The sequence below is a fragment of the Notolabrus celidotus genome, chromosome 24 (assembly GCF_009762535.1).
Source record: "Notolabrus celidotus isolate fNotCel1 chromosome 24, fNotCel1.pri, whole genome shotgun sequence".
Lineage (NCBI taxonomy): Eukaryota > Metazoa > Chordata > Actinopteri > Labriformes > Labridae > Notolabrus > Notolabrus celidotus.
In genome coordinates, this window is record NC_048295.1 from 4,152,096 (window position 1) to 4,180,076 (window position 27,981).

Here is a 27,981-nt window from a genome sequence, read left to right on the forward strand (position 1 = left end):
TCACCCAAGCACGTCAGGTCAAAGTGAAATTACATTTAATATGTAAATAAAGCATAAAACACAGACTGGACCCTATAAAAACATGAGTCTGGTCCTGCTGAAGGACTCCACTCCCTCCCTTTGTCTCGCTGTGAATACAAATCAAGCAGCAGAAGAGGTGTTTAGATTCAAGTTAAACAAGTAAGGCATAATATAGCATGTCTTTTCCACCAAATATAAAGGCATGCTATAGCACGTAGTTCTTTTAACCAAATATAACTACTTACATACATGAGTGTAAACATGTCAGAAGTTTTGTACAGTTGTCCATGAGAACATTTTTGTGTTGGTGCATTAATGTGTTCCTTACTTTTGAGTTTTATAGAGTAAAGTTTGAGCCGTTGGATGAATATAACCGAGTGTACTCGATACCGACCGATAATTACAGTAAGTGGTGCTTGAATAGAAAAACTTTTATTACTGATACACCATTCAAATAAAACTCTGAACAATCCATTCGCACACCGTCGAAAAACAGACACTCCGTTTTGAAAAACAATGACAAACAGTGGCACAAAAATATAAAGACAGAAAAAAGTAAGGCAAGTTCTTTACAAAAAACTGTGATCGATTCATAGATAAATATGACAGACAACTTAAAAAGGCACAAGGTATATATTTATACTGTATAATATAAAAAGACCATGCAGGCACATTAGGATGAAGGGGGTTGGTCTCAGTATAGAATTGGCTTCCTGTTGTCTTGGTCTGCTCCAGGTTATTACTAAGATCAAAGAGGATCCTGTGTGGCACCGTGAGAAGCTGGGGCCTCAGTGTTACAGAAGACAAAACATTGGCATGTGGCAGAAGCTGAGGTAAACTGCATTTATGTTTGAGATTGAAAACATGGCTTTAAGAACTCTTGTGATGATTTCAAAGCAAATAAATCCCTTAAATGAAACATTCAGTCTTTGGTAAACAAAAAAAAAAACAAAGGTAGTACGAGGATTAGCCTGCAGAGGGGGAAAACAAAGTCTGTAACGGCTCTACTGCTCCCTCAAATGATCAACTGGAGTTTGGACATCTGACCGCCAGGGGGAAGCAGAGGGCCGTCAAACCAAAGTTAATCCCGCAAGAGCAGAAAATGACAAACACACGGCAAAGCAGGAGAGTAAAAAAGAAGCCTTGCGACTTTTGCTCGTCAGAACTGATCCCAAAAAAGAGAGGAAGATTGATTTCAGCAAATCTTGGAAGATCGGAAGCTCGTTCAGAGTCCAAAAGAGGAGAAGGAAAGCAGAGTATCCAGTGTTGGCACCTTTTCATGAGGGTGATGTGTTCTCACAGGATGGCCAGCTTCTCAGAGCATGAATGACTGGGTGTGTTTGAAATCCTGGGACTGAGGGAGACAGAGAGGGAAGAATAATCAGCATGATTTCATATTTTCATTACACATGAAACTACTGAGTGTTTGTGAGCACAGTGTCTTTTCTTTTGTCTCCTCTTTACAGCTGTTAAAAACCCAACGAGCGTTTGTTGTTGTTACTTTCCATATTTATTTATTTTATAATATTAACCTAATAATTTTTTGTATTTATTGTAATTTTTTTCTCTTCTCTATTTATTTATTCTCTATTTCAAATATTAGATAATCATTTTAAATTATTTATAATCATTATGATTATTATTATTATTTATTCACCTGTTTATTATTATTTTTCTTTCACAAGAAAAACACCACTTGCCTACATTATTTAAGTTTGTATATAATGTAAAAAATTCAAATAAACAGACCTTTGAAAAGCAAAAACAACAACAGGAGGAGAATGAATACATTCAATCTTCAGCAACATTTGAATGTGAGTGCAAAGTATTTTACACATCTCTTGGGTTCATCTGGACTAATAGCTTCTAATAATTTTGGATTTGGTCCAGTAGGTCGCTGCAGCTGCAAGACCGGCTTCAACGTAATCCCTGCTGGCTAAGTATGCCCACCTAAAGTGCTTTTTTCTGCTCCTGACAGGCTCAGATGGATATTAAAACTGTGTGACATCATTACAGAAAGAATCCCTAAAGAGAAATACCTTTTTAATAACCAGAAACAGATGTTATATCGCTTTCTTTAAAACCACACTCATCTGGATCCAGAATTTACCCTTTAAATCAGACATTAACGCAAACAAACTAGCAGAGTGAGGCAGCAGACCTCTTGATGTTGAAGGTATAATCATTCATTTTGCAAATGGAATCTGTTGGCTTTGAAGAGAGTGATGCTAAAAGCTGTTTCAAGTTGGAGAAAGGTCCTAACCCTGACAGAAAAGAATCCTATTTCTGTTTCAATCCTCTCTGTATTGTTGTCACAAAGTTCTAATTCCAGTCTGAGCCTGTCAGATGCAAAAACAAGCACTTCAATTGGGCCCATTTGCCCTCAAAGATTACCTCCAAGCCATTACATTGTCCCACAGCTGCCTGCTTAAGCAGCCTCCTGGAGCAAATCCAAAAGTTGATATACTTCGGTATAAAAAGAGGGAGTCTGCGTTTGAGAAATCCCCCTTGCTCGTGTTTACAGTCAGAGCCCCACATGTGAGGTCAGAGGGAAGATCCACAGAGACAGAGGAGGATAAGGAACATTAAAAAAGTCACTCACTTCTTGGGGCGGAGGGATGTAGTTGACATTGGACCTGAAAGACAAAGACATGGTAAGCGCATCGGACAGTTTGACATAGTCACAGAAGGAAAGACACTCGGGGCGGACAGCTGTATCCTGAGTCATAACTTGCTCTGCATAAATAATGCACATCATACATGGCAAACATCCCAATGGGTAAAAGAAAGTCTGACTGTGACCCGGCAGTGACTGAGCATGGAGCTGGATCGAGGACTGTGTAAGGGCAGCTGAACCTGACAGTCTTCTTACGAGCACGAGAAACCAAAAACACAAGTCCTGAAAAATATCCGACTTCTATGAAGTTAACAGTGTTTAGATTTTGTCGAGCTTAGCTTAGCTTCACATATGGAAATCTCCTCTGGTGAGAGAAACTCCTCCCAGACGACTGCATCGACTGAGCACAGAAGAAACGGCTAAAAATCAGTCTTTTAAGGATGAACAGGATTCAAAGTTTAGTTTCTTTACATTTCCTCCATGTCTGTCTGCCTAACGGTCACACTCACGTGTCCTCAGTTCTGTGCAGGGTTTGGCTGCTGATGTGGGATGCACCGTGACACTGGGAGATCCAAAATGACCTGTGGGAGGGTCAGTGTGTCGGCTTTAACAAGATCCAACAAGAAGGAGGTCATTTCGCCCGAGCACTGCACACCATGCTCGTCTGGAGTCGGAGGTTATGAGTATGGAATATTAAATCATTGATAAAGATGTGCTTAAAAATAGACCCCGGCGTCGTTATTTCAAAGGGTGTACGTTTTGTGAGACTGTGGCCTACAGCTTCAGGGCACGACTTACACATTTCACTACGCCCTGCACATGCAGTGAAGTGGTCCCTGCTCAAAGTGTACAACTGAAGCAGACATCTCACAAGCCCCGAAAGAGAAGCCGGAGTGCCAGGAGTGTGGAAACTGGAGCACAGGAAATCTTTACATGTTATGCTTATATCTGAGCAGCGCACAATTTAGTGCACGCAGGGAGCTCGCTGTGTGTGCAGGGGCAGGATTTTTAGGGCAAGCATTACAAATTAGGGTTCAAAATTGAGAAGTTGTGCTCTTAAACTGAAGTACTTGGAGAATATACCTGACTGTGATGTTATGAAGTTTGATATTTCATGAGGCTGATCATCAGGAAGGCTCTCAAGCTCACTCTACACCCGGTAGGTTTGTGTTACTCCAGGCCGTCATGACCTCCACAAAGTCAGGAAGAGACACAAGAAGGACCCGGTGTATGTATTCATGAGTAACACTGGGAGCAGAGTGAGCGGAGACGTTCCCTATGCACATACAGGACTCTCAAATGTCTCTGCAGTGATGTCAGAATATAAACAAGATAGCATTTGCAAAAGGTAGAAGTCTGAATATTCATGAAGAAGCATCAGACTGAATGCAAATCACCCCCGACACCAATCAAACGTTGAAGTGTCAGGAGAGAAAAACAAACATCTGAAGCTTCTGAATTAACAGCTTCATAGAACTCTGAGTTTAAGCACACCTTCATACACGACTCAATATATTAGCATTGAATGCTTTCAAACATGCAGCCAATCATGATGCAGCAGAGCTCAACCAAACGCCAGGCTGCAAGCAGGTCAAGTGGTGAGCCAATCACATGCAGCAGTCGAACGCCCCAGTAACCAATGACTAGATCCTACACGACCCGCCTCTCCCTTCAGGGTTCAATCAACCGTCATTAAATGTAATATTTTAATTTTTAACACATTTTATATAAGGTAGGGATGTGTTCTCCAAAGCTCAGGTTCAAGACCCTTATTCTTTATCATTTTTTAATATATTTTTTATTATTGAAGTTTTTATCTGGTTATAAGTGTGATGTTCAAGGACGCTCTGACCAAACTAAGTTCATGTTTTTCGGTTACATAAGACCAAAATGATCCGACTCTCTGCACAACAAACCTCAGCAGTGAGAACTCTGGAGCCTGGACGTTTTTCTCTTAAAGCCTGAGCCGAAACCACGACATGCACTCCATCGCTGGTAAGTTGTTCCTACTATTGGTGCATCAGATATCATGTCACATTGTCTTTGAGTCTTTGTGTGGTGTTCTATAAATAGGGAGTTGACACTGACAGCTCCAGTTAGCTCAGTGGGATAAGCATCAGACTTTAACCTAGACAAAGAGCTTTCGCATCAGCTTCAAGGAGAGCTCTGCAGTGACTCTCCATCAAACTCTGCACAGTAACAAGCCAGTAATCAAATAACATAAAGTCAAGCGAATAAGGCCAGTCACACCAGGACATGCATTTATGTCTCGACGGTCAGTCGAGCATCAAAACAGCCGTACGCCCACTCTGGTGTGTTTGCAGGACGGGGCAAATTGTGTGTGAAGGCACGACACTTGCAGCCTCATCCTTCAAGCTTTAGAATATCTAACAAATCCATTTCAAATTACCCATCCAATCAGTTTAATTGCTCACAATTTTTCATTCTGCCAATATTTTCCTCCTTGCTGATTAACAGGCAGTAATTATTCCATAATTACATTGCAAAGATTATTCCCCCTCCTTTAATGCTCTGTATTTTTAGATCATCTCTCCTGCTACTCTTTGACATAATTCCAACAGATGTACATCTGCCAGGAAGAGGGCATTGATTTAAAAAAAGGAAAAACGAGCCTTTCCCAGTGGATTCTACATCTGTTGGCGCCAATCACTGAATGAGCAGAAACACAGGCGCTGCTGTAGCTCAAAAACACACATATAGACACACACAGCCACAGCTGTCACTCCGTACAGTCCTGACTCAGCAAACAGACACGCAGTCTAAGTGCAACAACAACCCCCCTCCCCCCCTCTGCTTCCTCCTGTCCTCCCACAATCCTCAGTGTTTAGGTTATTAGCTTGTTTGTCCACATCAATGTTAATGCAATCACAGAGCTCTTACCTTCCTCTGTGTCCTGCTGATGGATGAGCCGGGACAACCGTGCAAGAGAAACAGAGTCAATGTCAACTTTTTGGGAGAGAATCAAAGCTAATTGATGCACCGTTCATGCTAACAGATTATAAATACAACTCAGTGAACTTAAGAGAGGAACTTACGGCTGAAGAACCCGTTACGGTGTAAGAGGAATCCCCCGCAGCCGCAGATGATGATGACGAGGCAGACGACCACGACCGCTGCCACCACGGCCGAGACGTTGACATCCTCTGGAGGAGACAAGAAGGAGGATGAAAAATTAGTTTTCATACGAAGGCGGAAATAACACCTAGTTTCCAAATGTAAACATCACATTTAAATGCTACTCTACTCCCTGTTGCTTACAATAATTTCTTCTACATTGCATATTTTTGATTATTATTTCCTTTGCAGAACACAGGAGTTCTGCTCTCGTCTCTATTTGTTATATAAATATAATGAATCTGAACCAACCATTGAAACTAATAAATTCATGTTACCATCCCAACAAGCTTATTGTCCTATCACCAGACTCCAGATCAAACCAGCTGTAGTGTAATACAGGAGTTGATGGTCTACCACTGTCTTCAATTTCAGATTGAAAAACTAAATGTCTAAGAGATTACCCAAAGAGTTAGAAACCCTTAAATCACCAGACACCATTGACCAAAACCAATCATTTTTCCCATGAACACAGGAGTTGCTCGTCTTCCACTGCCTCAAATCAGTGCATTTGTGCTCCAATTTATTAGATCCAAACTAACCAGTGAAAACACAAATGTGCAGCAGTAGATAAGCGACTTCTACACTCCGTAAGGTAAATGTCCTGTTGTTTTTTTGCATGATGGTTTCGGTTAGAGGTCATAAAAGGGATGTGCAGGTCTCTATCTGCAGGCAGACTTTTAGTAATGTTGTCAGTTTAGAAACTGTCACCGCAGACACAAGATGTTTTGTTGACGTACTCTGGCACATCTCAAGCCAAGGACTACATTTCAGCCAATCTTAGGGTTGCAAGCTGACGGGATCCAACTGGAGCAGTTCCAGACATTTTTGGATCTGTGAGTCATTTAGACCGCATATGATAACAGGCCCTTGGTTTAAAAATACTACAATTCCCACATGAACTAGAGTACGTTCAATCATTTATTAACAAGCTTTGGTGACAACACAGACGAGTTTTATTTCACATCATTTCTCCCCTAAGTAGCCCTTCCTCTGACGTCAGATCGTAAAGGTGTGTCGGATCTGAGGAGCAGGGTGAAACAAGTTTAGTGGGCTTTTCCTCTCCACTGCACTCCTGATTTTCTCCAGTGCTGAAAGGTGTGGGCGAAGAGGCAGGAAGGAGTGTAGAAACACACACACAAACACACAGACGCAAACACATACACACCTATCGTCATATGCTTCCCCTCGCACGTCTTTGCTGGTCCCACTCCGTTGGCAGCCCGGCAGCTGTATAGACCGGTGTCCTCTTTGGCTACAGATTTGAACTCCTGCAGAGGAGACGGAGAGGGAAGAAGAAAACCATCTTAGGATAGAAAGACATAACCTCCCCCTCTGTAGGACGAGATCCTTCAAGCACACAGTCCCTCCTGCCCTTTCACCCATATATGCAGACTCACCAGTATCCCTGTGTGTGCGTTGATTAGGTAGGTGGCGTTGGGGTGTCGTGGCGGGCTGATTGCCTGGCTGTCCTTGTACCAGGAGTAAGTGGCAGGTGGGATGCTCTGATGGTCCCTACAGCGCAACTGCACCACTGAGCCTGTCACCGCTCCACTGGGGATTTCACAGGACGGGGTTTGTGGGGGAACTGGAGGACAGAACGAGTTAGGGATAAATAGATTTTAATGAAATAAGGAAAACAAGCCACAATCATCCTCTCTCTTTGAGTCTCACCCAGGACTTTGAGCGTGACATTGGTCTCGCCCAGGTTGACATGGTCAAGAGGAGCGCTGATCTCACACCGGTACTCCCCAGCGTCTTCCTGGGTCACCTTTTTTAGCGTGACTGTGGCCCCCTCAATGGAAGCGCGGCCCTCAAAGGGACCTGGGAGAGAGGACAGAGAGGAACAAAGATGAAAAGTCTTCCTGGACTTCTGACAAACTGACTGAAGCAAGCCATCTTTAATGTCAGGCTTTGGAAAACACCTTTTTGTGGACACCTGTGCATACGTAAAACTCCTTTTGCTTCCCTTTTTGAATTGAACAAACCACAGTGTCCTATTTTTTGTTCTGTAACATATTCATACAGCAAAGATGCTCACTCTGGAAGTCATCTTATCAATAATGACTGTATAATCATTGTTTTTCTGCATGATTCCAAATAAAGCAAAAACAGACAGCGATGCCTTCCCTAGCTGTGGGCTGGAGCCGCTGTGTGCATGTTTTAATCTATTATTTCTATCACTGCCAACTAAAAATATATTACAGTCAAGATTTCATGACAATGAAAAGAAGCTGCTATTACTGCTATTTTTAAAATTGTATGAAATGGAAATGTTCACTGTGAGAACAACGTCAGAATCTGGAACTCCTCTCGGCGTCACGGTGGTCCAGTTTCCTCTCAGAGGTCCGTTTAAAGACTGAAGAGCCGTAGTTCACGCTTCTAATTCGAAGGACTTGTGTGATTTAACCACACACACAACGCAGCAGTGAGGAGTTCATGGGCAGTTTGAGCAAGGACATGGAGTTTGGATTGGGAAATAGAGATATGCAAAGAATGCACCTGGTTGCTCCCTTCTGAGGCCATGAGCCAGAAATCTTACAAGAAAGTGATAAACATGTCCTGCCTAAGAGTTTTTATCTAATTTAGTTTGCTAAACAACAGGATGGACAGTAGGGGAAAGGTGACTGTCTCGCTGTCGAGGCAGGAAGATCTGTCTAAATATGGCTGGTTCATCCGAAGCAGGGAACGACTGCTGATTGGAGCTGCACTCACAACACTCACTTTGGCTTGCTTATTAGCTTAGCTGGCTACCTGGTATATTAACAGGCTGATGCACTAAGTTAATACTCCTCATTAGCTAATCCCACAGGGTCTGGCTTATACACTATAATACATGGACGTAGCCTCAGTGATGCCAGACATTGGTATGTGAAGGCTATCATTGGTGGACGCCATACTGTAAAAGCTGAATCAAGCTAGAGTACAGTATATGTGGATACCAAAGTGAGCTGCTCAGCTCTCCTGCATCGGATTTGAAGTTGCTGCTTGATCTAGCCCTCAAAATAAAACAAACCAGAGAGTGATGGCTAAATTGCTGAACTTAAGTTACACCAAGTTGTTCCTGTAAAGCTAGTATGTAGTCGGCAAGCGTGAGAGTCGATTATGGTGGCTAAGTTTCATGAACTTTACAAGGCTTGCTCTTCTTAGAAATCCTTCAGCAACCTTTTAAACTTAAATCTGCAGCTGTTAGTCGGTGACGGTGCGTTCAGAGGTGTTTCAAAACCTGGACAGATCTGAGAAGGCCGACTTGTGGATATTTTCCTCATCCTAAAATACAAAGAAAACATGTTATGTTTTATTTGCCTAGAAGTTAACAATCCAAGGTAAGGAAACTGATGAACTAGACTCAAAGAAACACAAACGATAAAGTAAAAATCTCCCTAAAACGAGGTGATCTAAGCTCAGGCCCACTTTCAGAGCATCTTTTCTTCCAGCCGTGATCCTGCTGTGATTTCCTCTCCATGAAAGAGTCTGTTTCTCTTCATGTCTCAGTTGCATCATGCTGGGATGTTGTGGCTTCAGCCAGGATGCTGTTCAGGTTGTGTTTTTCTCCCCTACAGTATTTGCAAACCCCCTTACAGCTTGTTCTGCAAGCTGATGAAATCAAACGCCCCGTTTGCCACCCGAGGGATAAACAGCAACAAGCCGCTTTCTCACCTTTGAAGTGTCCATCAAAGTAGACAAAGGAAACATCTTTCCCCTTCTTCTTCCACTCGATGCGCGGGTTCTGGTCTCGCTCTGTGCGGAACGTGCAGGAGAGCACCGCATCTGAGAAGGAGGAGAGCAAAACCAGGGAGATATTTACGGCAGGAGCCTTCAATCAGTGGCACATTTAACTGCGTGGTCTATTTATAGCTTTATGGTTTATTCTGAGGAACGTGATGAAGCAATAACTCTCCAGACTGGAGGAGGAGGTGGGAATGAAGAAGAGCTGCTTTTCCAGGCTCACCTGAGAATTCGCGGACCTCCACCTTGTGTTTGTTGGTCGTGACTGTAACGGGAGAAGAGGGGGAACCTGGTGGAGGAGGTGGGGAGATAAAGAAAGAGAGAGGGGTGAGAGCAGTTCAGGAAGCAATATCGCTTGTCATCCATTAGGGGGCAAGGTGAATTGGGTAAAGTGCTCCACATTGCCCGCCAACTACAAGAGGAGAATATTTAATGGCTGCCTTTGGTCCCTCTTGCTCTACTGTCTGAGGCTCACGCAGCAGCCAGGAGTCTTTTCACAGGACATCTGAGGTAAGGGAAGGATTACTCCTCCGCGGTAATCCTGCCAGGTTAAGAAGCAGCCCGCCGTATGTTTATTTAAGCGCAGGTTACTACAAGGTCACCAGGCAGCTCACTAGTGGCTCGTCCAGATTAACCCTGTGTGTGGGAAGGCATTAGAAAGAGGGAGACCATCTTTGTTGGTGTGTCACTGATACCCTTCAGCCAAACAGGAAGAGGAAGCAGGAGCTGCCTTTCCTGTGCGCTGATTGGTTTATGAGGAGGATTAGTCGGGTCATCCTGTTGTTAAATACCGGTTAAATGTGAGGGAAGGTGAGCTGATGCAGGAACATGCTCCAGCTGAGTAAAGACTTCCAGGGAGAATATTTGGAAGCATGGAGCACAAATATCTAGATGTTCAGACGGCTTTAACATACGATTTTTAACTGGTTTGTCATGTTTTCAAGCTTTAAGTTTGGCCAATCTGTTTTTGAGAAGATCCCTTACATTTCCCAACATCTCTTGTCCCCAACACTTGTCCTGCATCTCACTAATGTTCTTCTGTGTGATCCAAAAAAAAAACCTCTGCCTAGAAGGCCAGCATCCTGTTTTCAGCTGTGCTAACGTAACTGCACAAGGGTTTTCAAGGTGTTTCTAATCATCCATTAGCTTTCTAACGCGATTAGCAAACACAATGTACCATTAGAACACTGGAGCATTATATATATGAAAACTGTGTTTCATATCAGGCTGTAATATCAGCGCTATATTTTTTTTAAATATATTGTGTCTTTACACCTCCTCCTGCATATGAACCCTCCTGGAAACATGCACACAGCGAGAACAGCAAACAGTCTTTGCTGGTGCATGAAAGCCTGAAAACATTTCCCAGAAGTCTGCAAGTAGGGAAAAAGGATTTAAGACTGAAGGCTTTGCTTTTTTGAAAATTACATAATAAATATAGAACAGGCCTCAGGGGGACTTTACTCTGAACATTAAGGGCAATGAAAAACTTCTAAAAAACTTCAAATTTGTTTAAGTGTCACTCAGATTTCACCTCCACATATCCTTAAAACCAAAGGCTTCACAAACACGCCCCAGCAGCACATACGTTTACTTTTCCTGTCATTGTTCCAGCAAAAGGACCCACATGAGATTAAGATCGCACAACGGCAAACATTCAAACATGTAAACTTAAATTAGACAGCTGTCCAGCTTCCTGTTTGTCAGTGAATTCCTGCTCGGGCTCATTGTTATGATTGCTATGAGTCGTTCCTCCTGTTGAGGAAGGGATGAATAGAAGGCCAGGCGAGACAAAAGGACAGGAAGTCGAAATAAAACACAGGAAGGTGGCCATGATGGGCGGAGGCACAAGGCGAGTACGAAGTTTCCATCCATGCAGAGGCCAAGGTTTCCCTCTTTTTAATTTCCACGACAACAGCTATTTTTAAACAAGCTTTTAAATAAACAACATCCTATACAAAAATAATGGCGTCTGCAAAATGCAGCAAAACGAACACTCAAGTTTTAAAAGCTTTCCTTAAGTTGGCTCATTTCAGTCCAGCCTCACTTGGTCAAACTTTTGAGCTAATTAAAACTGCACGCTCTCCCTGCAGACGCTTTCGCCTTCGCCCCTCACTTAGCCATGTGTTGACTTGCTGCACTGTAACAGGATTATCATCGTAGCCTTGGCTTGCGCACCTTGACACCCTCTGAGGAGCATTGTGTCACTGAAGGATGAACAAGACGAGGGAGGGAGATACAATGAGATTAAAAAAAGGACGAGGAGGCACGACAAAGGAGAGATGAGCAGCCCTAAGAATAGAATACAAATGAAGTGGAGTCGAGGAGAGTGAGGAGGAGGAGGAGGGGACCGGGTGGAGGTTGGCTGGTTGGTGGAGCGGTGTGGGGAGCCAGAGACCCGCAGAAGCATGAATAAAAGAGAGAGCGGGATTGAAGGAAAGGGAGATCCTCTCAGACAGTGGGACTGTGAATGGGAGAAGCTCTTGTCACATAGTGTGAGACAAGGCCTGCCGCCACCTTGAAGGGTGTCTCTGAGAAAAGAGAGATGAAGCAGGGTTGACAACACGCCTGCACTTCACTGCTGCCCTGACTGACACACATGCACGCACACACAACCAAAAAAGAGCAAAGAGGCTTTGCAATGCGAGCTCCCACTGCCCGAGTGTCGAGCATCACTGCGAGCTCTGGTACTACAGTTCTGTCATCTTCAATGGCCTCAATTAACCACAGAGGCGTTCAGGCAGACAATGAACACATGGCTTGTTCAGATCATTTCACAACTGCATGGTGGATATTGTTAACACGGTGTAGCTTCCTAAATAAAAAGGCCATGTTGTCCTTGAAGTCAGTGAAAAATGCTCTACACGTTTAGAGATGAATCTCAGCGAGCACGCAGAGTTTACCCATGCTGCTCCAGATGTCACTCCTGTTGTTGCTCACATGAAGCACAAGAGTTCTTTTGGCCGTATCTCCACAGATTTAAAACATGCATAAACAGCTTTTAGCACCAATTAAATATGCACGAGAAGGAGAATGCAAATATATTCCAAGAAGGACGAAAGTGGTGCGAAAGATCCGTCCATTTCCCTCCAAATCTCCAGGCTGGGTTTTTATCAGAGTGCTGAACAAAGTATTCCAGACGCACCTCTCCCCAGCCATGTTTTCCAGACCCTCCTGGGAGGTCCCACGTGCTCCCAGGCCAGATGACATATTCCCTACAGTGACTCCTGCCTCTACCCTCGGGTCTCCTCTCGGTTAGACACACCTGAAAACCCCAAAACTTCCTGACATTGCTTTCCACAGATGCCCAAATGCCTCAGCTTCCACTTCTCAAGACAAAGAAGCAGCAGCTCGACTCCAAGCTGCCTCCACATATCTGAGCTCCTCACCTTGCTGATCAGTACATCTCCCAAATCTGGTCAATTCATTATGCGGAGTAGATCGTTAAGCTGATAGGCTCATCTAACTACTGTTGGCATGTGGGTTTGTAATGCAAGAAGAACGAGCATGCAGAGACAAATCACCTGTACTTACATGAAAGAGGAAACAAGACGGAGAGATCTAGGACCATGTAGTCTCAGATTTCTAGGGACATGTTTTTAACGTTAAATAACATAAACGTGACATTTATTCTACCTCTAATGAAGAGTAAAACAAGCCGACCAAGCTGACTGCTACAGAGAAATCAATGAACGTCATCTGAGGATTTAGTCTCTGAGGGTATCAGCCAATATCATAGACCAGAAGCCCTGTGATTGGTCAGCCACTTGCGGACTCTGATTGAGAGACGATCCACTCTACCACTGAGCCACATCGGCCAATTTAACGTACAAACACAGCGGACAAACTGATGGTGGACAATACGTTAACTAGACTAGTTATGGGCTATAAAAAGAACCTTACACCTTCATCAGACCATCTATGGTGCAGTCAGAAGAATAACTTTCCATTTTGGGGAATGGAACCATCTTAAGGACACGTGAAAACGGGGTGAACAAAAACCAAAATGACGATTATTCACTCTCCAAGCAGCCAACTCTTAAAAATACTCAACTCTGACAATAAATAAAAACTAGAAGCATCCAAACATCTCTTCCTCGCTTGCACATCATCAACTGGGACGTAAACTTCTGTTGACCCGAGCGTTTCCAGCGACTAAATTCAGCTCATTGGTTCCAAACCAAGACTAAACATAGCCTTATTACTTGTGCCAGTTTCACTCTCTCTCCAGCTGAGAAGAAGTGATTGCAGCTTAATACGGCACACTTGACTTTGGAGGACCAATCATGAGTGGAACAAGGTGCATTACTTTCTGCCAGACCTGGTCAGACACTGGTAGAGTTAAGTGATTAGGGCTGAGAATCAGCTACAGATAGCAGCGCCTGGATTGACCTGAGAGCCTTGAGAATTAGCTGCGTCACATATCAGGAGTAAGGCCAGCTGAAAGGTATGCCAGACTTGGACTGCTAGGGAGCCGAGCAGCTGTGGGTGAGTAGTAAAACTGGCGGCCTAATCGTGTCGTAAGCTTTCCTTTGACAAGACTTTCTTCTCTGGGAAAGATCATTTTATCGAGCCGTAATTAAAACTGAAATGAGAGTCAGGAAGCTGCTCATATAGGCTCTTTCAAAATAAAGTTTTTCATGTGCTTTGAAGCAGCAGGTCTCTGATGTTCCTCCAATATGGCATCAGATATGGCCGCTGTAATTAAAAAGCGTCTGCGATGAGGGCTTTTTTTGGCTCGGAAGCAAAAAAACATCCAAACAAAGGCGTCAAACACAATCAAGCTCATGCACACACACATACACACAGATGCACATAATTTGTGTGTGGCATTAACATCAACCAAACAGTGCGACAGCTCAAACTCACAGAGGGACAGCCACCCTCTTGCTGGAGCAAAAATAGAAAGATGGCACGCTCGCTCCTTGGCACGCAGCTTTCCCCTCATTACGTGGTCCGCACAGAGTGTTACGGAGACCGGGGTGGGTGTTGCCAGGGCTGTGGTGAGGTCAAAAGCATGGCGCAGTAATAATTAAGGCACTTATTCAAATTAACAGGGAACAAATGAGAGAGGAAGGGAGATGGACCCGTAGGACGTATCCTGTCTGGCTGTGTGATATAGATAAGGTGAGTGTGGACGGTGTGCACGTTTCAAGGCTGTGGGGGTGCAGAGAGAAACAGGAGGAGGACTATATCTGTGTGTGTGTGTGTGTGTGTGTGTGTGTGTGTGTGTGTGTGTGTGTTCTCCATTGAACAAAGCCTCTCTGTATGACTGTGAGCAACAGCTGTCTCAGTCAGGCCGGTGTGAGTGTGTGCATGTGTGTGTGTGTGTGTGTGTGTGTGTGTGTGTGTGTGTATAAGGTTGAGATGGGGGATGTTGGGTCCATCGCCCACAGAGACCCACCCAAAACATTTCCTCCTGTATTTCTCCAACAATACTCTCCACTGGGTTCATTAGAGCCGAGGTGGACTTGATGCGGCTCAGCTAAACTGTTGCCATCTCTCTGCGTGCCACATGATGAGTGATTCCTGTCAGGTTGTGCACAGCAGGACGGGACACACACACCTCTGTGAACTCGTGACCTGGCGGGCTGACAGGTGGCAAAATGCAGACAACACGGAGTAAACCGTGCGTCACTCACTCTCACTGTCTCATCACATCCATCTCAAACTGTCATTCCTCCCCACAGCGTGCAAACTGCTTTTCTTTCCCTGCATGTCAAACAGGTTTCCACGCAGGATCATCAGATAATAAAGCTCCATAAATGCTCATTTCCACTTCTTTTGTTCTGTTCTGATCCAAACGTCCCAGCGAGGAAAACACCTAGTTATCAGGACAAACAGTATGTAATGCCTGGTGGAAGTCCAAATGCATATCTCATGCACAGTAACGCCACCGTTCCTGCCAAAATGTGTGCCCACCCGCCACCAGCATGCCGCCCACACCCAGAGGTGGCACCCAGCCAAGGGCAACTTTAGGGCCAAGTTGGAGGAACCCAGCCTGGCTGCAGCGTCACCTTTGCCCAGCCTCACAGAGGGGCTCTGACTAAACCGGGGACAGTGGAACAACAACAGATATCATGCAAAATGTGGATTTCTGCAGTAAAATCAGAGCGTATTCGCCTTAGATGAAAACTATAAAAGGAAATGCATGATTTTAAATTATTTAACATTTACACCAAAGAGGAAAAATATGACTTAACTTCTTGGAAATGAATTTAGTGTGACCAGGTCTTACAGAAAAAGTCCCCCTCCACTCACACAGCTCTATATAATTTGATTTTTTTGGCAGAGAAGTTATCCCAGGACATGCAGGAACAGCTTCTATAAAACAAATCAATCGAAATAAAAAAGTAAGAAGATCAAATAAAATACTCTAAAGCTGCTTGGCCTACTATTTCCAAAGCTTTATCTCGTGCAGGCAGAAGAGAAACACAAACACTAAACAGTTGGTCGTTCTGAATGAATAGTTGCCATGAGACTTACATTGCATCAGTAAAATGACAATGGGAAGATACAGGGACGTCCCCTCCATGTTCGTCCACAACTCCGGCTTCTCTTCCCTGGACGGAGCGAGGAGGCAGATCCCGAACCTCAGCTGTCTTCTCGCACTTGTTCGCAACTCTCCAATAATTCATCCAGCTTCCAGGGAATGAACTGATCTCCAAGGGGGTTGGGGGGGGGAGCGAGCGGACCGGACCGTCGCGGAGGTTTTGGCAAAGCGAGCGGGAGAGTGGGACGCGCCTCCGGGAGAGATCACTGCGAGAGACGCGGCTGTCCTGGATGAGGTCCGTCTGGGATCAGGGTGCTCCCGTTACTACGATAGACGCGGATTGAACGTCCTGTCTCCTCCTGTGGTGTGGTGTAAACGCTGGTTGAGGTGGAGATGGAGGTGGAGGGAGGGCGGGGTGTTCTTTACAGACGAGCAGAGCGCCGAGAGCGCAGCGCCGTGTCCAAGACGCGCACTGCACTGCCAACTGTTCACATAACGAGGAGGAGGCAACTGGGTATGGCATCAAGGTGTGGCACCCACCATCATACCTCTGCACGAGCGACCAGGACCCTGTGTGACCCTGAAGGCTTTTTATTTTCATTATAAACCCGAGTTCACATTTATTTGTGCGGCACGTGAGAAAGACGTTAATCCATGTTCTTAAGAGCATTAGTGAGAGAGGCATGAAGGCGAAACAATCAGAGGAGGAAGACTTCATCTGTTTCTCTCGCTCTCTTTTTTTTTATTATAAGTTCAAATAATAAAAGATAAGTCCTAGTACTGCGAAACAGCTGACCTTTCAGAATAAGACTCATGTGTTTGACAGAGTAAATCAGAGGGGATGTATTGTTTTAATCAGAGGAGGAAGATTTAAAAATGTGCTTCTCATTTATTCTATTTAAGAAGCTTCAATGTACGTTTTATTCTGTCTACATCCTGGATATATGGACTTAATGTTACCAGAAAGGTTTGCAGTCTGTTCTAGTTTGGCATCACATGAAGGATGGAATACAACATGCCCCAAATAAAAGCCTGGTGCATTATTTTGCATGTTTTTTTTCTACATTTGAAGTTTGTGCTTCTTTCATTATCTTGATCCTTTGAGGCTTTAAATCCTTTCTGTAGCAGGACACCTATATGCAAAGAAGAACATATTCTGTAGATGTAGACACACTTGGTGTTTATTTGTTTTTAATTCTCAGTTTGTTTTTGGTGTTATTTTAAATATTAACCTATTTGTTTTATTGTATTTTCACTATTATTTATCTTTTATTTTAAATTATTATCATTAATTATTATTGGTTGTTTTTTCATTTATTCACTTATTTTGTTTCTTATACAAAAACATCCCTTGCTTTAATTTTTTACATTGATCTAATAAAAAAGCAACCTCTTTGAGTATACACAGGTTCATAATGCACCTTTAAGGCTTTAAAACTCTGTAAATATCACGTATGACGGCCGATACAAGGTCTGTAACATTTAAGCTTTAAACCAGGATTGCAAAGACTCATTTATATCTGGCTGAGCTCACTCTCTCACTCACAGCAACACTCTCTGTTGCACATTCACACCTGTGCTGGGAGCCGCTCCAATACTACCTCAGCTTTGTACCACTGGCCAATACTCTGAATGTGCTGGTGCCATTTTCTCTGTCATATTACATCATGTGCACAGATTATCATTCTGTATGCACGTTGCTTTTAGTCTTTAATGCATGATTATTAACATTTATGAGAGGTGTAATGAGGCTTGCAAGTATCACCCAAAAGAAATCCCCAAAGTGATTTGGATGAAATGACACCTTACCTTCTGGAGAATGCTGCAGAACATCTGGAAGTAAAACGATTCATTAACAACAATTTCTTCATGAGTTAAAGACCTTTAAAACTTCACACTTCTACTTTAACATTAACACAAGACAAGCTGCAGAATCAGAGAGTGAAACATCAAGATTGAACTACAGATGTACAGACAGATAAAGAGCGGCTGCTTTGAGATGTCTGCAGGTTTTTTAAGGTAAAGCAGTCGCTGCACTCTGACAGGCAGATCTCTTCAAGGCAGAAGTGATTCGACTATTTTGATTTAAAAAGGTGCCAGAAATAGTTTCTACCTTTTGGATCAAGATGCTGCGCTGAAAGCAGAATCAGAGAGAGGTGCGGCCCAAAAGGAATTAAAGGCTTATGAGATGAAGGTCTGACACTCTCTCAGGGCCAAAATAAGATTGTGGATGTTTGCGGCGCCTGATGCTTCTCCAGATACAACAAACACGGCGATTATTAACTCGGCGTGTTAAAGATTCTTCAACACCCTGGAAGGAAAATCTAACTCTTCACAACATATATTACCATTACTCTACCTCCCTGATACACCCACTCTTTCAAAACAAATCTGTGTGAGTGCTTTTGAAGATTTTTGCTGTTTTATTCTATTTTTAGTAAATGGGGTGGCGTGTGGTTTGATCCAGCTGTGAGGAGATGCTGTTTGTTGTTTGGTTTTTACATTCCTCCTGTGTCGTTTGTTATTTCTGCCACTTTAGTTTCCTTTCTTCAAATGAGGAGACGGTATGTTATTTGGTTTATGCTTTTATTTTATCACTAAAATGAATGGTTTCGATTTATTTCTGCATTAAAAGACAACTAAATAAGACAACTGCATTAACAAAACCCTAAAGTGTGTGAGGTATATCACCATTTATGTCATTGCAGGCCTGCTCACCTTCCTCACACTTTATATGAAAAACAGGAAAGAAAAGCTGAATTAGAGCCTGATTTACGCTTTTAATTATATATACATCAGATATTTTTTAATCTTATTGCCTTTTCTACCAATTTATAATATAATTAACATAATCTTCCTTTTTTAAAAGCAGGTTCTGTCTTCTAAATGAGTTGTTGACAGAAACAGAAACTTTTAAATGTTACATAAAGTTAAATTAAGGGCTGTTATGTGAATTTGAACACCTGTAACGAAGGCCTGAATAACTTTAACATTGTTCTCTAATGTTATTTCGGATGAAGATGAATTTTGGCTTCTGGGACACATGAGCCAACATTGAAACGATTACCAACATTTCTGCAGAGGTTTGGGGTCGTAGTTGAAAACGTGAATCGTTTCAGGGAATGGTTGCTTTAAGTTTGACGGGAGGAAAGCTTGTTGATCGTTTAGATTAAATAAAACAGACCGCTTCATTAACCAGAGACCTGCAGGTCAATGATGCTCCAGTGAATTATGATTGAATATGAAAGTGAAGACTGAGTGCTGGATATTATGACACCGCCTGATAAACACTTTTACTGATTTAAATCGGTTAGAGAACAAGAAGCCATTACAAATTCATTTTCAGGGATGTATTATTCCAAAGTGTTTTAGTAGCTATTCAAATTTAATCATGTTTGAGTAGCAGGCGTTCCTAAACATCTCCAGGAATTCAGGGCACCGACTCAAACATCTCACTCGGTCTGCTGGTGTGACTGGCTCTAAGTCCGAGACATATGTCCCTGGGTGTGTCTCGCACATTGTCAGGGTGTGTGTGCGCTGGTGTGGGGGTTTCTGTGCTGGTGGTGGGAGTAGGAAGAACAGCTGCACCGCGACGAACTTCTCTGCCCCCCGAGGGTTTGTTCAGTCTGTCTCTGGATGGCAGTGATACAGTTGGCTGTGATTAAACGCCTGGAGAAGTTTGTTGTTATTGAGAAGAAGAAGAATCTAAAAATACCTCGTGGATAGTCTGAACATTAAGTCCTGTGTTTGTGTAACGCCGGCTTTCTGTTACTCCTGAGGGCACAGATACCGTAAAAAGAGTCAGATGTCAAACTGGGATTTGGGATGTAGACGTGGGGAGGGGAAAGGGGGGAAAGGGGGGAAAGTTAAGCACACTTTTTCTTGGGATTAATAAACATGATCAGGCGTCTGTAACCACCTGATTAAAAACATAAGTCTGGTCCTGCTGGAGGTTTCTGCCTGTTAAAGGAAGTTTGTCCTTGCCACTGTGACTTGCTAAATGCTGCAAAGTGCTCTGCTCATGGTGGATTAAGATGAGATCAGACAGGAAACTGGTGTAAAGGGAGTGATGTTACAGCTCTCTCATCAAGAAGTAAGACCTCACCTTAAAGCTGCTGTTAGTAACTTTTGGCTTGTGTTGACTTTGGTGGCCCCTGTGGACAAAACATTACATTGTTATCTTGTCCAGATCATGCAAATTCAATATTTTCTGATCATAAATGTCATCCAGCTTTCTTTTGAGTGACAACAACAGCAGTGATTGTGAATATATGTACTGGAAAATGTAAACAATGGTCTACTTTGTTTCTTAAGGTCATAAAGAGACATCAGTATCAATTTCAGTCTCTTTCATCACAGGCTAAAAAATCCTTACTGGTGCTTTAATGATTACAATAAAAAGACGTAAGAAAGAAGCATTTAACATTTCTGACGCTCACATTTTAGATTAACGGGAGAGAAGTTGTATTAGAAACACATCGTCATGTCTTCTATTAAAGGACGCCGCATACATTTTTAGCTCCACAGCATCTCAGCAGTGATGACAGGGTCAGGGGCTTTGTCGGATGAGAAAAGGGCACTCTCCGGCGGCGGTGGCGAGGAGTTTGTGTCTAATGTGTGAAAACGCCGAGAATCCTGAGGAAGAGAAAGTCAAAAGAAACCCGCCTCGTGGCCTCCGATCCTCACACTTTCTCACACTCCTCCGAAACACACTCTGAGGATCGAGGGGGCCACCTGTTTGACGAGTGACAGACACAACAGCTGCACCGCTGCCTGACCTTCAGCCAGCACACACACGCAGACACACACACACACGCAGACACACACACGCGGACACACACTCTGCTTTTGTTGTTAAGAAAACTGCTGACACACAGGGGAGCATGTACAAGTTTCCATTTTCACTCTCACTCCTACACGCCCACATTCAGATGAACAGTTATTAACCTCGGCAGCCTCAGAGGAGAGATAATGTTCTCTTACAAAACAAAGAGACGCTAAAAAGTACTAAAAGGTGTCAATGAAAGCACGCTCTTAAAAAGAAAAGAGATAAGTGAGTGTTTGTGTCATATTTTTACAGATTTATTGATTCATCCTGGTACATGTCAGAGTGTGCATGTGTGTGTGGAGGGTTACACAGAGGACTTCAGTGGCCGGTTGGAGCTGGGGTCGAGTCAGGAGGAGAGGGTGGACTCGCTTCTTCAGTCTTTGGCACCTCGACCTGTGCAAACAAGAAAAAGCTGTGAGTCCAATATCATGAAGAGGACACATCATGGTACAGAGGAGTCTGAGGGGTGTGGGGGCATCTGTTTGGAGCGTGGGAGGCCGTGTTTGGAGCGCCAGCTGGAGGCAGACGGGGGAGATGCTTCCCTGCCGCCTGCAGCCGGCTCACAAAACGCTCGCCCACGCCTCGCTGAGAGTTTCTGTGCAGCAGCGTAAACAGACGGTGGACGCAAAGACACGAAGGTTTCAATCTTTCTAAATGACGCGGTTACGTCTCGTTTGTTTTTCTCACTCACGGGAGATACTTGTGGTTTTTAAATCTGTGCTTTTGTCTGCAGGATCATAAAATAGGAGTCAAAATATAAAGTGAAGGGACTTTAGAACATCAGTGCGGCTGACTTGTGATGGAGGGCCGAGCAGAGAGACGAACAGTACGTTGAAAGAAGTGCAATTTCAGCAGCAAAGCAACCAAATCAAACTCCTTCATGCTCGCTTCATGTGAAACTTTCAGATAACAACATCTTATTTATCTGCTTTACGAGCGCTCATCCGTTTCTTGATTGACCACTCCTGCCCCTTCTCTCTCTCCCTCTATCTCCTTTGCTCGCAGAAGCTTTATCAACTTTGTTTTCCTCATGCTTTGGTGCTTTTGAAACCATCAAATTCAAAAATAAGTAGTTTGCAAGTGATGATGAAACACGGATGTATCCATACGACCTACAAAAGTGAAACCAGACCACCTGATAATACCACCTTTCACCTGCTGCAGCCACGTTTCATTCTGCTGCATTTGGCCGCTTGCACGTGCTGATCCCACCCCCTAACTTCAATCAGACGACTGTCTTTAGAGTTCAAGTCGGACCATTTAATTGGCGGATTCCAGCCATCGGACGTCTGGATCAAATATTTAGATTAACTGGAGGAAGAAGGGGACTTTAAGTTGACGTGCAGCACCTGAACCCCTCGTTAAAAAGCACCAGAGAGACGCTGATTCCTCGTATGCTTTATTCAGTGTTTTAATTAACGTGTTGGTTTGTTTGTTTGTTTCGAGGAGGAGACGCCCTCTGAGGATACTTTCAGTCTACAGAGTGTTGTGTCTGTGCACGATGACACAGCTGAAACACTCCAGCGGACGGATTTGAATGCGACTCGAACTGATTGGGGTTTAAATTTTAATCATTTGGTTTGATTTCTCTCTCTCACATGAGGAGGAAACATCTGAAGCAGCTTTTAGGACAATAAAAACATCCATAAATGGATCAAATCTCTCAGAGTGAGCCGTGCATTAGCTTTCTTCTCCAGCACCCAGCAGTAAAAAGCCCTTCAGAGATGTCCTGCTGCAGTTTATAGCTCCTGCGTTGATTAGTGGCGGTGATGCTCTGTTAATACACAGGACAGAGAGGACAGGACGCCTCCCTCTATAAGCATCAGGTGATATCATGAAGCAGTGTCCTCTAAGATCACAAACCTGACGTCCTGAATGCCAATTGAGAGCTTGTAAAACCTACGACAGACGTGATGCAAACGTCGTCCTCTTCAAAAGACGTCCAGACTTTTGTCTGTGTTTTTTAATCCCTGAATAACTCAATCTGCGGGAATAAATGTAGGCCACAGAGCACAGTATGTCATCAGCTGCCAAATTGAGCCTGTCTATTAATGAGTGCAACTTTTTTCATCATTATGCAATCAAGTGATGCGCAGAGAAAGCTGGAGAAGCTGCAAACTAACGGGCTCCATCCAAAATTAACTCGCAGCCTAGTTTTAATTTGAAGGATTCATGCTTCTCATTCAGCGCAGCACTCAAACTTGTTATGCTCAGAGGGGAAAAGATTCAACTTTGCAAGTGTCATGATGCACAACATCTTCAATGAACCTGGAGAGATTTAAAAATACTCCAGCTTGGATCTTCAGCGTCTTTGATGTGAGCTCAGAAAACAGAAGTTTGTCCTTCATGATGAGGATGAGCTTTCTTCACGCTGACTCTCCTCGCGCTCAGTTTAGCATCAACATAAAAATGCAAAGCAACAAAAATAGCCGTGTTAAATCTTATCCTCTGGCTACTCGGAGGAATCTGAAGTGATGCCGCAGCCAGAGAGTGAGCTGGCTGCGGCATCCAGCGTGTAGACCAGACCGCCGCTGCTGCCCCCAAAACACAGAGAGCTCTCTTTCCCTGAGCTGGCCCCGAGCTGCGGCTTTGATGTCGCCGCTGTTGGACGACTGCGAGAGGTTGGAACGCACACATACTTGTTGGTCTTACCAGTTTCTCTGCCCGCTGCCTCAGCTTCCTCCAGACTGTGTGGTGAGCCTGCAGAGAGGAAGACAACGTGACTAACAGGCACATGGAGACGGCGATGAAGAGCTTTAACTGAGCTGTGCTACTTTACAGGAGAGGCTCTTTGAAGAACAAATACATATCACACATTATCTGTCCGGGTATCAACGGCTCTATCACCTTCAGGGGAAACTAAAGAGGGATGTTTACATTACTGGGCTTTAAATGACAAGCTGCAACTCGGTGTACAAGGAAAACAAACTGAGTCACCTGAAAGTGTTTGTTTCTGCTGAAACGCTCAGATTCTGTGTGATAACTTTAAAGAGAGAACTTCTCCAGAGACGCTTGAAACAAGATGTCACATCTTTCCTTTCAAAGCCTCCATGCAGAAACATTTCCATCTAGCTGCAGATCTACCGCTGACTTAATCGCTTTGTTTTAGGGATGCATCAGCTGATATCCTGTTAACACACATCAGCCCGTCTGCACTGATGTCAGTAGCTGTGATCTGCGTCTTTAAAGCATCGATTCAAAGCTGCCGAGTCGGTACACAAACTGCTGATTCAGAGAGGAGAGGACAAACTCTGATTTGTTTTTGTGGTGAAACACATCAAATCTCACCGTTCATTTTAAAAATCAGACACGAAGAAGTAACGCAAAAAACATTGGTATCTGAATCGTACAATTCGGCTGGACGTTTAAGAGTATGAGTAATAAACACAGACGAGAGATAGTCGCTGGTTCAACTCCCACCCTCCATCCTGAGCCGCATGTAATCCCCTGCTTCCTCTCTCTGCTGCTGTCATATCTAATAAAAAGCAAGAAAATACCCTCCTCTCCTCTTACTTATGTAGTGCTTTTAAACACTAAAAGACACTTTATAAATCATTACAAAGGCAGAAAAGCCTAAAGAAATAACTAAAAATGAATAAATAAAAAATAATAAAAAGAAATCATTTTTTCTGAATTGTCTGAAATTGCATCCAGGATTTAAAACTGCAGCCATCTTCAAAAATGTCTGACAGCAGGTTAAAAATAATATACATCTTCATGACACTGATGCCTGTTATACCCTGAGAGTAAAACGCAAACAGATAATCTTTGAAAGTTATACTTAGATTTAAATGTGACGCTTTTTATGACACAGAAATTAAAGTATAGGAAAGTTTTCAGATGATTAAACCATGGTTTGTCTCTGAGGCTCTGCAGTCAGCGTCTTCAGGGTCAAGATTCCTCATGCATGTATGCAAACTGATGATACTTTAATGCTTTTTATGTTTTAATGTCACTCCATATCACATGTCTTGTAATGCTTTTAACTTCATTTCAGGCTGCTTTACACTAACAGGTTACAATCATTTAAAATATCTTAACAAGGTGAGAGTGTCAGCATTGACTCTTCTCTGACTCCACACACACATCCTCACCTGCATCTGCAGAGGCAGGGAGAGGCCCTGAACTCGGCGGTGGAGGCCCCAGGGTCCCTGCCCCAAGCTGTGGACGGCCGTCACCTCGTACTGAGAGCACAGGCCTGTTCTGGCCACTAAGGGGCCCCCACTCAGCAGGACGTGGTCCCCACATCTACAGAGAAGGAGAACGATACATAATTAAAAGGTTTTAAGTGAGATGTTTGAAATATAAAGATTTGAATAAACAAAGTGAGGATAGAATCTCACCTGTAGAGCATCACTGAGCCTCTGGGACTGTCTGCTGCCTTCTGATCCACCTGCTCCTGTTTACACCTGAGACACACAGAACAAGAGCTTGACAACAATCCTGCATCTATTATCGCTCTCTGAGGGGGGAGTGCATGGAGAGAAACAAAGACGCACTCATACAGAGAGGAGAGAAGGAGAAGAGAGGTGAGACTACCTGCTGTGTGAGAAGACCTCCAGCGCCACAGAGGGAGTCACCACCAGGGGCTCCCAGGCCAGGTCCTGGTGGATCAGCTGCAGGGCTCCTCGGGTCAGAGACCGCAACGACTCCTGGAGGGAAAAAGAAACAACACTTTCAGACTCAGAGAAGATCAGATACAGAAAAAGATGAGCTGAAAAATAAACACTTACAGGGCCAGGACGTTATAATAGGAGTGAGCACACCTCTAAATACAAGCTTTGTCTCTTTTTAACACACAAAAACATATTTGAAGACAGAACCAGAAAGGTTGTAAAGCTTCACAGTCAGAGGATATTAAATGCTTTTCACAGAGGAATAAAACACAATAATTAAATTAAATGAAACTGCTTGTGTCCTCTGTGTTTGTGAAGGACACATCTTTACACTGTCCTTTCTGTGGGCTCAGACAAGGTAACTATCTGATACTACAGAGATGTTATTTGGGTGGCATTTCCCTTTAAAGATAAACTCAATAGCAGCTGGTTTTGCTGACCCCTAGTGGTTTAAATGCACATCCTGCAGGCACGAGGAGGAAACTTTATTATTTTAAGAGATCCTACAAGGCGCTGTAAATGCAACAAATGCTGTAAGTGGACACAGACCCTGATGAGTGCACAGGGTTAAAATACAGACCTCAGAGGGAGTCCACGAGTCCAGCTGAGGGTCGAGCACAGCGTCACAGCAGAAAGCTCCTGAAGTAACTGAAAGGAAACAACAACAGAGAGGTTTAGTGCCCTCTATGATTTATTATCCAAACATAAACTCATAAATTAGGAGGTGTAATTAGATTCTCGCCCACCTGGCACCTCTGGCGGGCTGAGCAGCTCCACGGTGAAGTCGTCCTTGAACGCCGTCTCAAGAACCTGACCCAGCAAGGCAGCGCAGGATTGCCAGTATGCCTGAGAGGGAAGGAACACACACTGAACATCCAGAACATCCTGCAGAATACAGCTGATTTGATTTGTTAAATTACCTGGTTGACGAGCGTCGGGTCACTGTCTTTGAACGTGAGCAGAGTTAGGGAGCAGGACTCGGTGAGCGGCTGATGGAGAGGCCAGGGTTCGCCGTCCACCAGCGCCATCACAGAGTTGGTCACATGATGTTCTGTCAGATCTGAGGGGAACACAAAGGAGAACGTCAGAGTTATTATCCTTCTACAGCCACACTGACTACATCCATGTGTTCTCCCTCTACTCACGTCTTGCACAGCTGAACGGCGTGGACATCCCTCTGTTCATGACGAGCAGAGTGCCGTCCAGCCCCGGGCCCAGCATGGTCACCTCTATCTTCTCTACACGGGGGTACAGAGCTCTCTGCCGGGCCTGCTCTCGGGAGAAGACGGCGTTACGCTGGCTGCGGACTTCGGCGGCTGGTGGACGCACGGCTGCTGCTGCGGACGCAAAACCTGAGGAGGGAGAAAAGGAGGGATGGGATACTGAGAAACAAGATACATAAAAAGGACTCTCCTCTCACTTATTGTACCTTTATACCCCTCACACTTTTAGAAATAGCTTCCCTTAGATAAATAATGCAATCAGGCCTTAAAGCTACAGTGAGGAACTTTTCATTTGAGTTGTTTTGGCGCCCCGCTGTGGACATATTTAAGACTTTCCTGTACATGCCAAGACAGCATATTTAGAAAACTCATCCTGCTTTCTTTAACAGTCAAATAAATCCCTCACTGTGATTAACCGCTTTACAAAAGGCACATGAATGCTGTTTTTTCAGTGCTAATCTGTCACCTAACCCCTTGCAGCTTTAAAAATGACCTCATAAAAATATTAAACTATATCAATAATAGTGTATTTGCATTTTAAAAGTCACTAAGAGGCATCACTATCACTATTAATAAATATCTGTTATTTCTTCAGCCTGTTTCATAACCAGTCAAAAACTATAATATCATTTAATGAATATCATCACTGTTTATCAGTTTTTTAAGAGTCTAAAAAAATGAAAATATTTTCACTATTTTTTAAGACAGAAGAAAACTTTAAAACTGAGTCAGACATTTGAGGGTGTCATTAAAACAAGTGTTTTACTAAGAAGGAATCCCTCCTGATGTAAACACCAGTGCTTGTTTTATACGAGCTTGTAAACGTATTAAAATAAACACGTGTGATATTAAACTCATCTATCGGACAGTCGTGTACTCCTCCTGCTACTCAAAGTCATATTGTATTATATATTTCTGTTTTTCACTCTAACTCGACATAAACATGAAGCTACTACACCTCCTTCAACCTTACCAAGCTAGCTTACATGCTAATGCTACAACGTCAAAGTCAGTTACTTACGTCGCTGGAGAACTCGACACACGCTCCTCGTCGCCATTTCTATCTATATTTCCACAAATACGTTAAAAGATTACGACTTATATAAACACTGAAGTGCGGAAAGGTACATGTCTGTCACTTGTGCCTCTTGCTGAAGGACGCCATGCCTCTGTTGTGTGCGTTGATTGTTCGGGCCCGAGTCGGAACCGAAGTCCCTGCATTAGAAGGTTCCGGGAGGGCTGAGTTTGAGACAGCAGATGGCACTGTTGGAAGCAATTTCAATGAGGCTTATGTAAAAGAAATAAAGCAATAATAACTT

General features: G+C 43.6%; 1 protein-coding gene across 4 annotated transcripts; it reads right to left on the bottom strand.

Moving 5' to 3' along the window:
* Positions 1–437: 437 nt before the first annotated feature.
* LOC117808002 (39S ribosomal protein L39, mitochondrial-like) lies at positions 438–27,873 on the bottom strand. 4 transcript variants are annotated; one of them, XM_034677403.1, is made up of 21 exons: positions 27,684–27,873; positions 26,585–26,791; positions 26,360–26,499; positions 26,186–26,285; positions 26,020–26,087; positions 25,363–25,475; positions 25,167–25,232; positions 24,918–25,071; positions 23,476–23,523; positions 20,507–21,216; positions 20,101–20,149; positions 17,805–17,828; positions 9,726–9,791; positions 9,434–9,544; positions 7,448–7,597; positions 7,174–7,361; positions 6,942–7,044; positions 5,695–5,802; positions 5,540–5,555; positions 2,624–2,657; positions 438–1,375 (listed from the first exon to the last, which is right to left on the bottom strand). In XM_034677403.1, the coding sequence occupies exons 1-10, from the start codon at positions 27,718–27,720 to the stop codon at positions 21,142–21,144; spliced, it is 1,008 nt and encodes a 335-aa protein (XP_034533294.1). In that variant the 5' UTR covers positions 27,721–27,873; the 3' UTR covers positions 438–1,375; positions 2,624–2,657; positions 5,540–5,555; positions 5,695–5,802; positions 6,942–7,044; positions 7,174–7,361; positions 7,448–7,597; positions 9,434–9,544; positions 9,726–9,791; positions 17,805–17,828; positions 20,101–20,149; positions 20,507–21,141. The 4 variants fall into 4 exon arrangements, with proteins under 4 accessions (XP_034533294.1, XP_034533295.1, XP_034533297.1 ...); XM_034677404.1 differs by having other exon boundaries at positions 20,435–21,216; XM_034677406.1 differs by lacking the exons at positions 17,805–17,828; positions 20,101–20,149; positions 20,507–21,216; ... (7 more) ...; positions 26,585–26,791; positions 27,684–27,873 and adding an exon at positions 15,989–16,468 and having other exon boundaries at positions 5,540–5,552.
* Between the last annotated feature and the right edge of the window lie 108 nt (positions 27,874–27,981).

Excerpts from the sequence above, each read along its gene's own strand:
- LOC117808002 (XM_034677403.1), bottom strand. The coding sequence starts at position 27,720 with ATGGCGACGAGGAGCGTGTGTCGAGTTCTCCAGCGAC. Across the intron at positions 26,792-27,683 it reads GTGTCGAGTTCTCCAGCGAC|GTTTTGCGTCCGCAGCAGCA; the intron begins GTAAGTAACTGA and ends CTCCCTCCTCAG. Across the intron at positions 26,286-26,359 it reads ACCCGACGCTCGTCAACCAG|GCATACTGGCAATCCTGCGC; the intron begins GTAATTTAACAA and ends CTTCCCTCTCAG.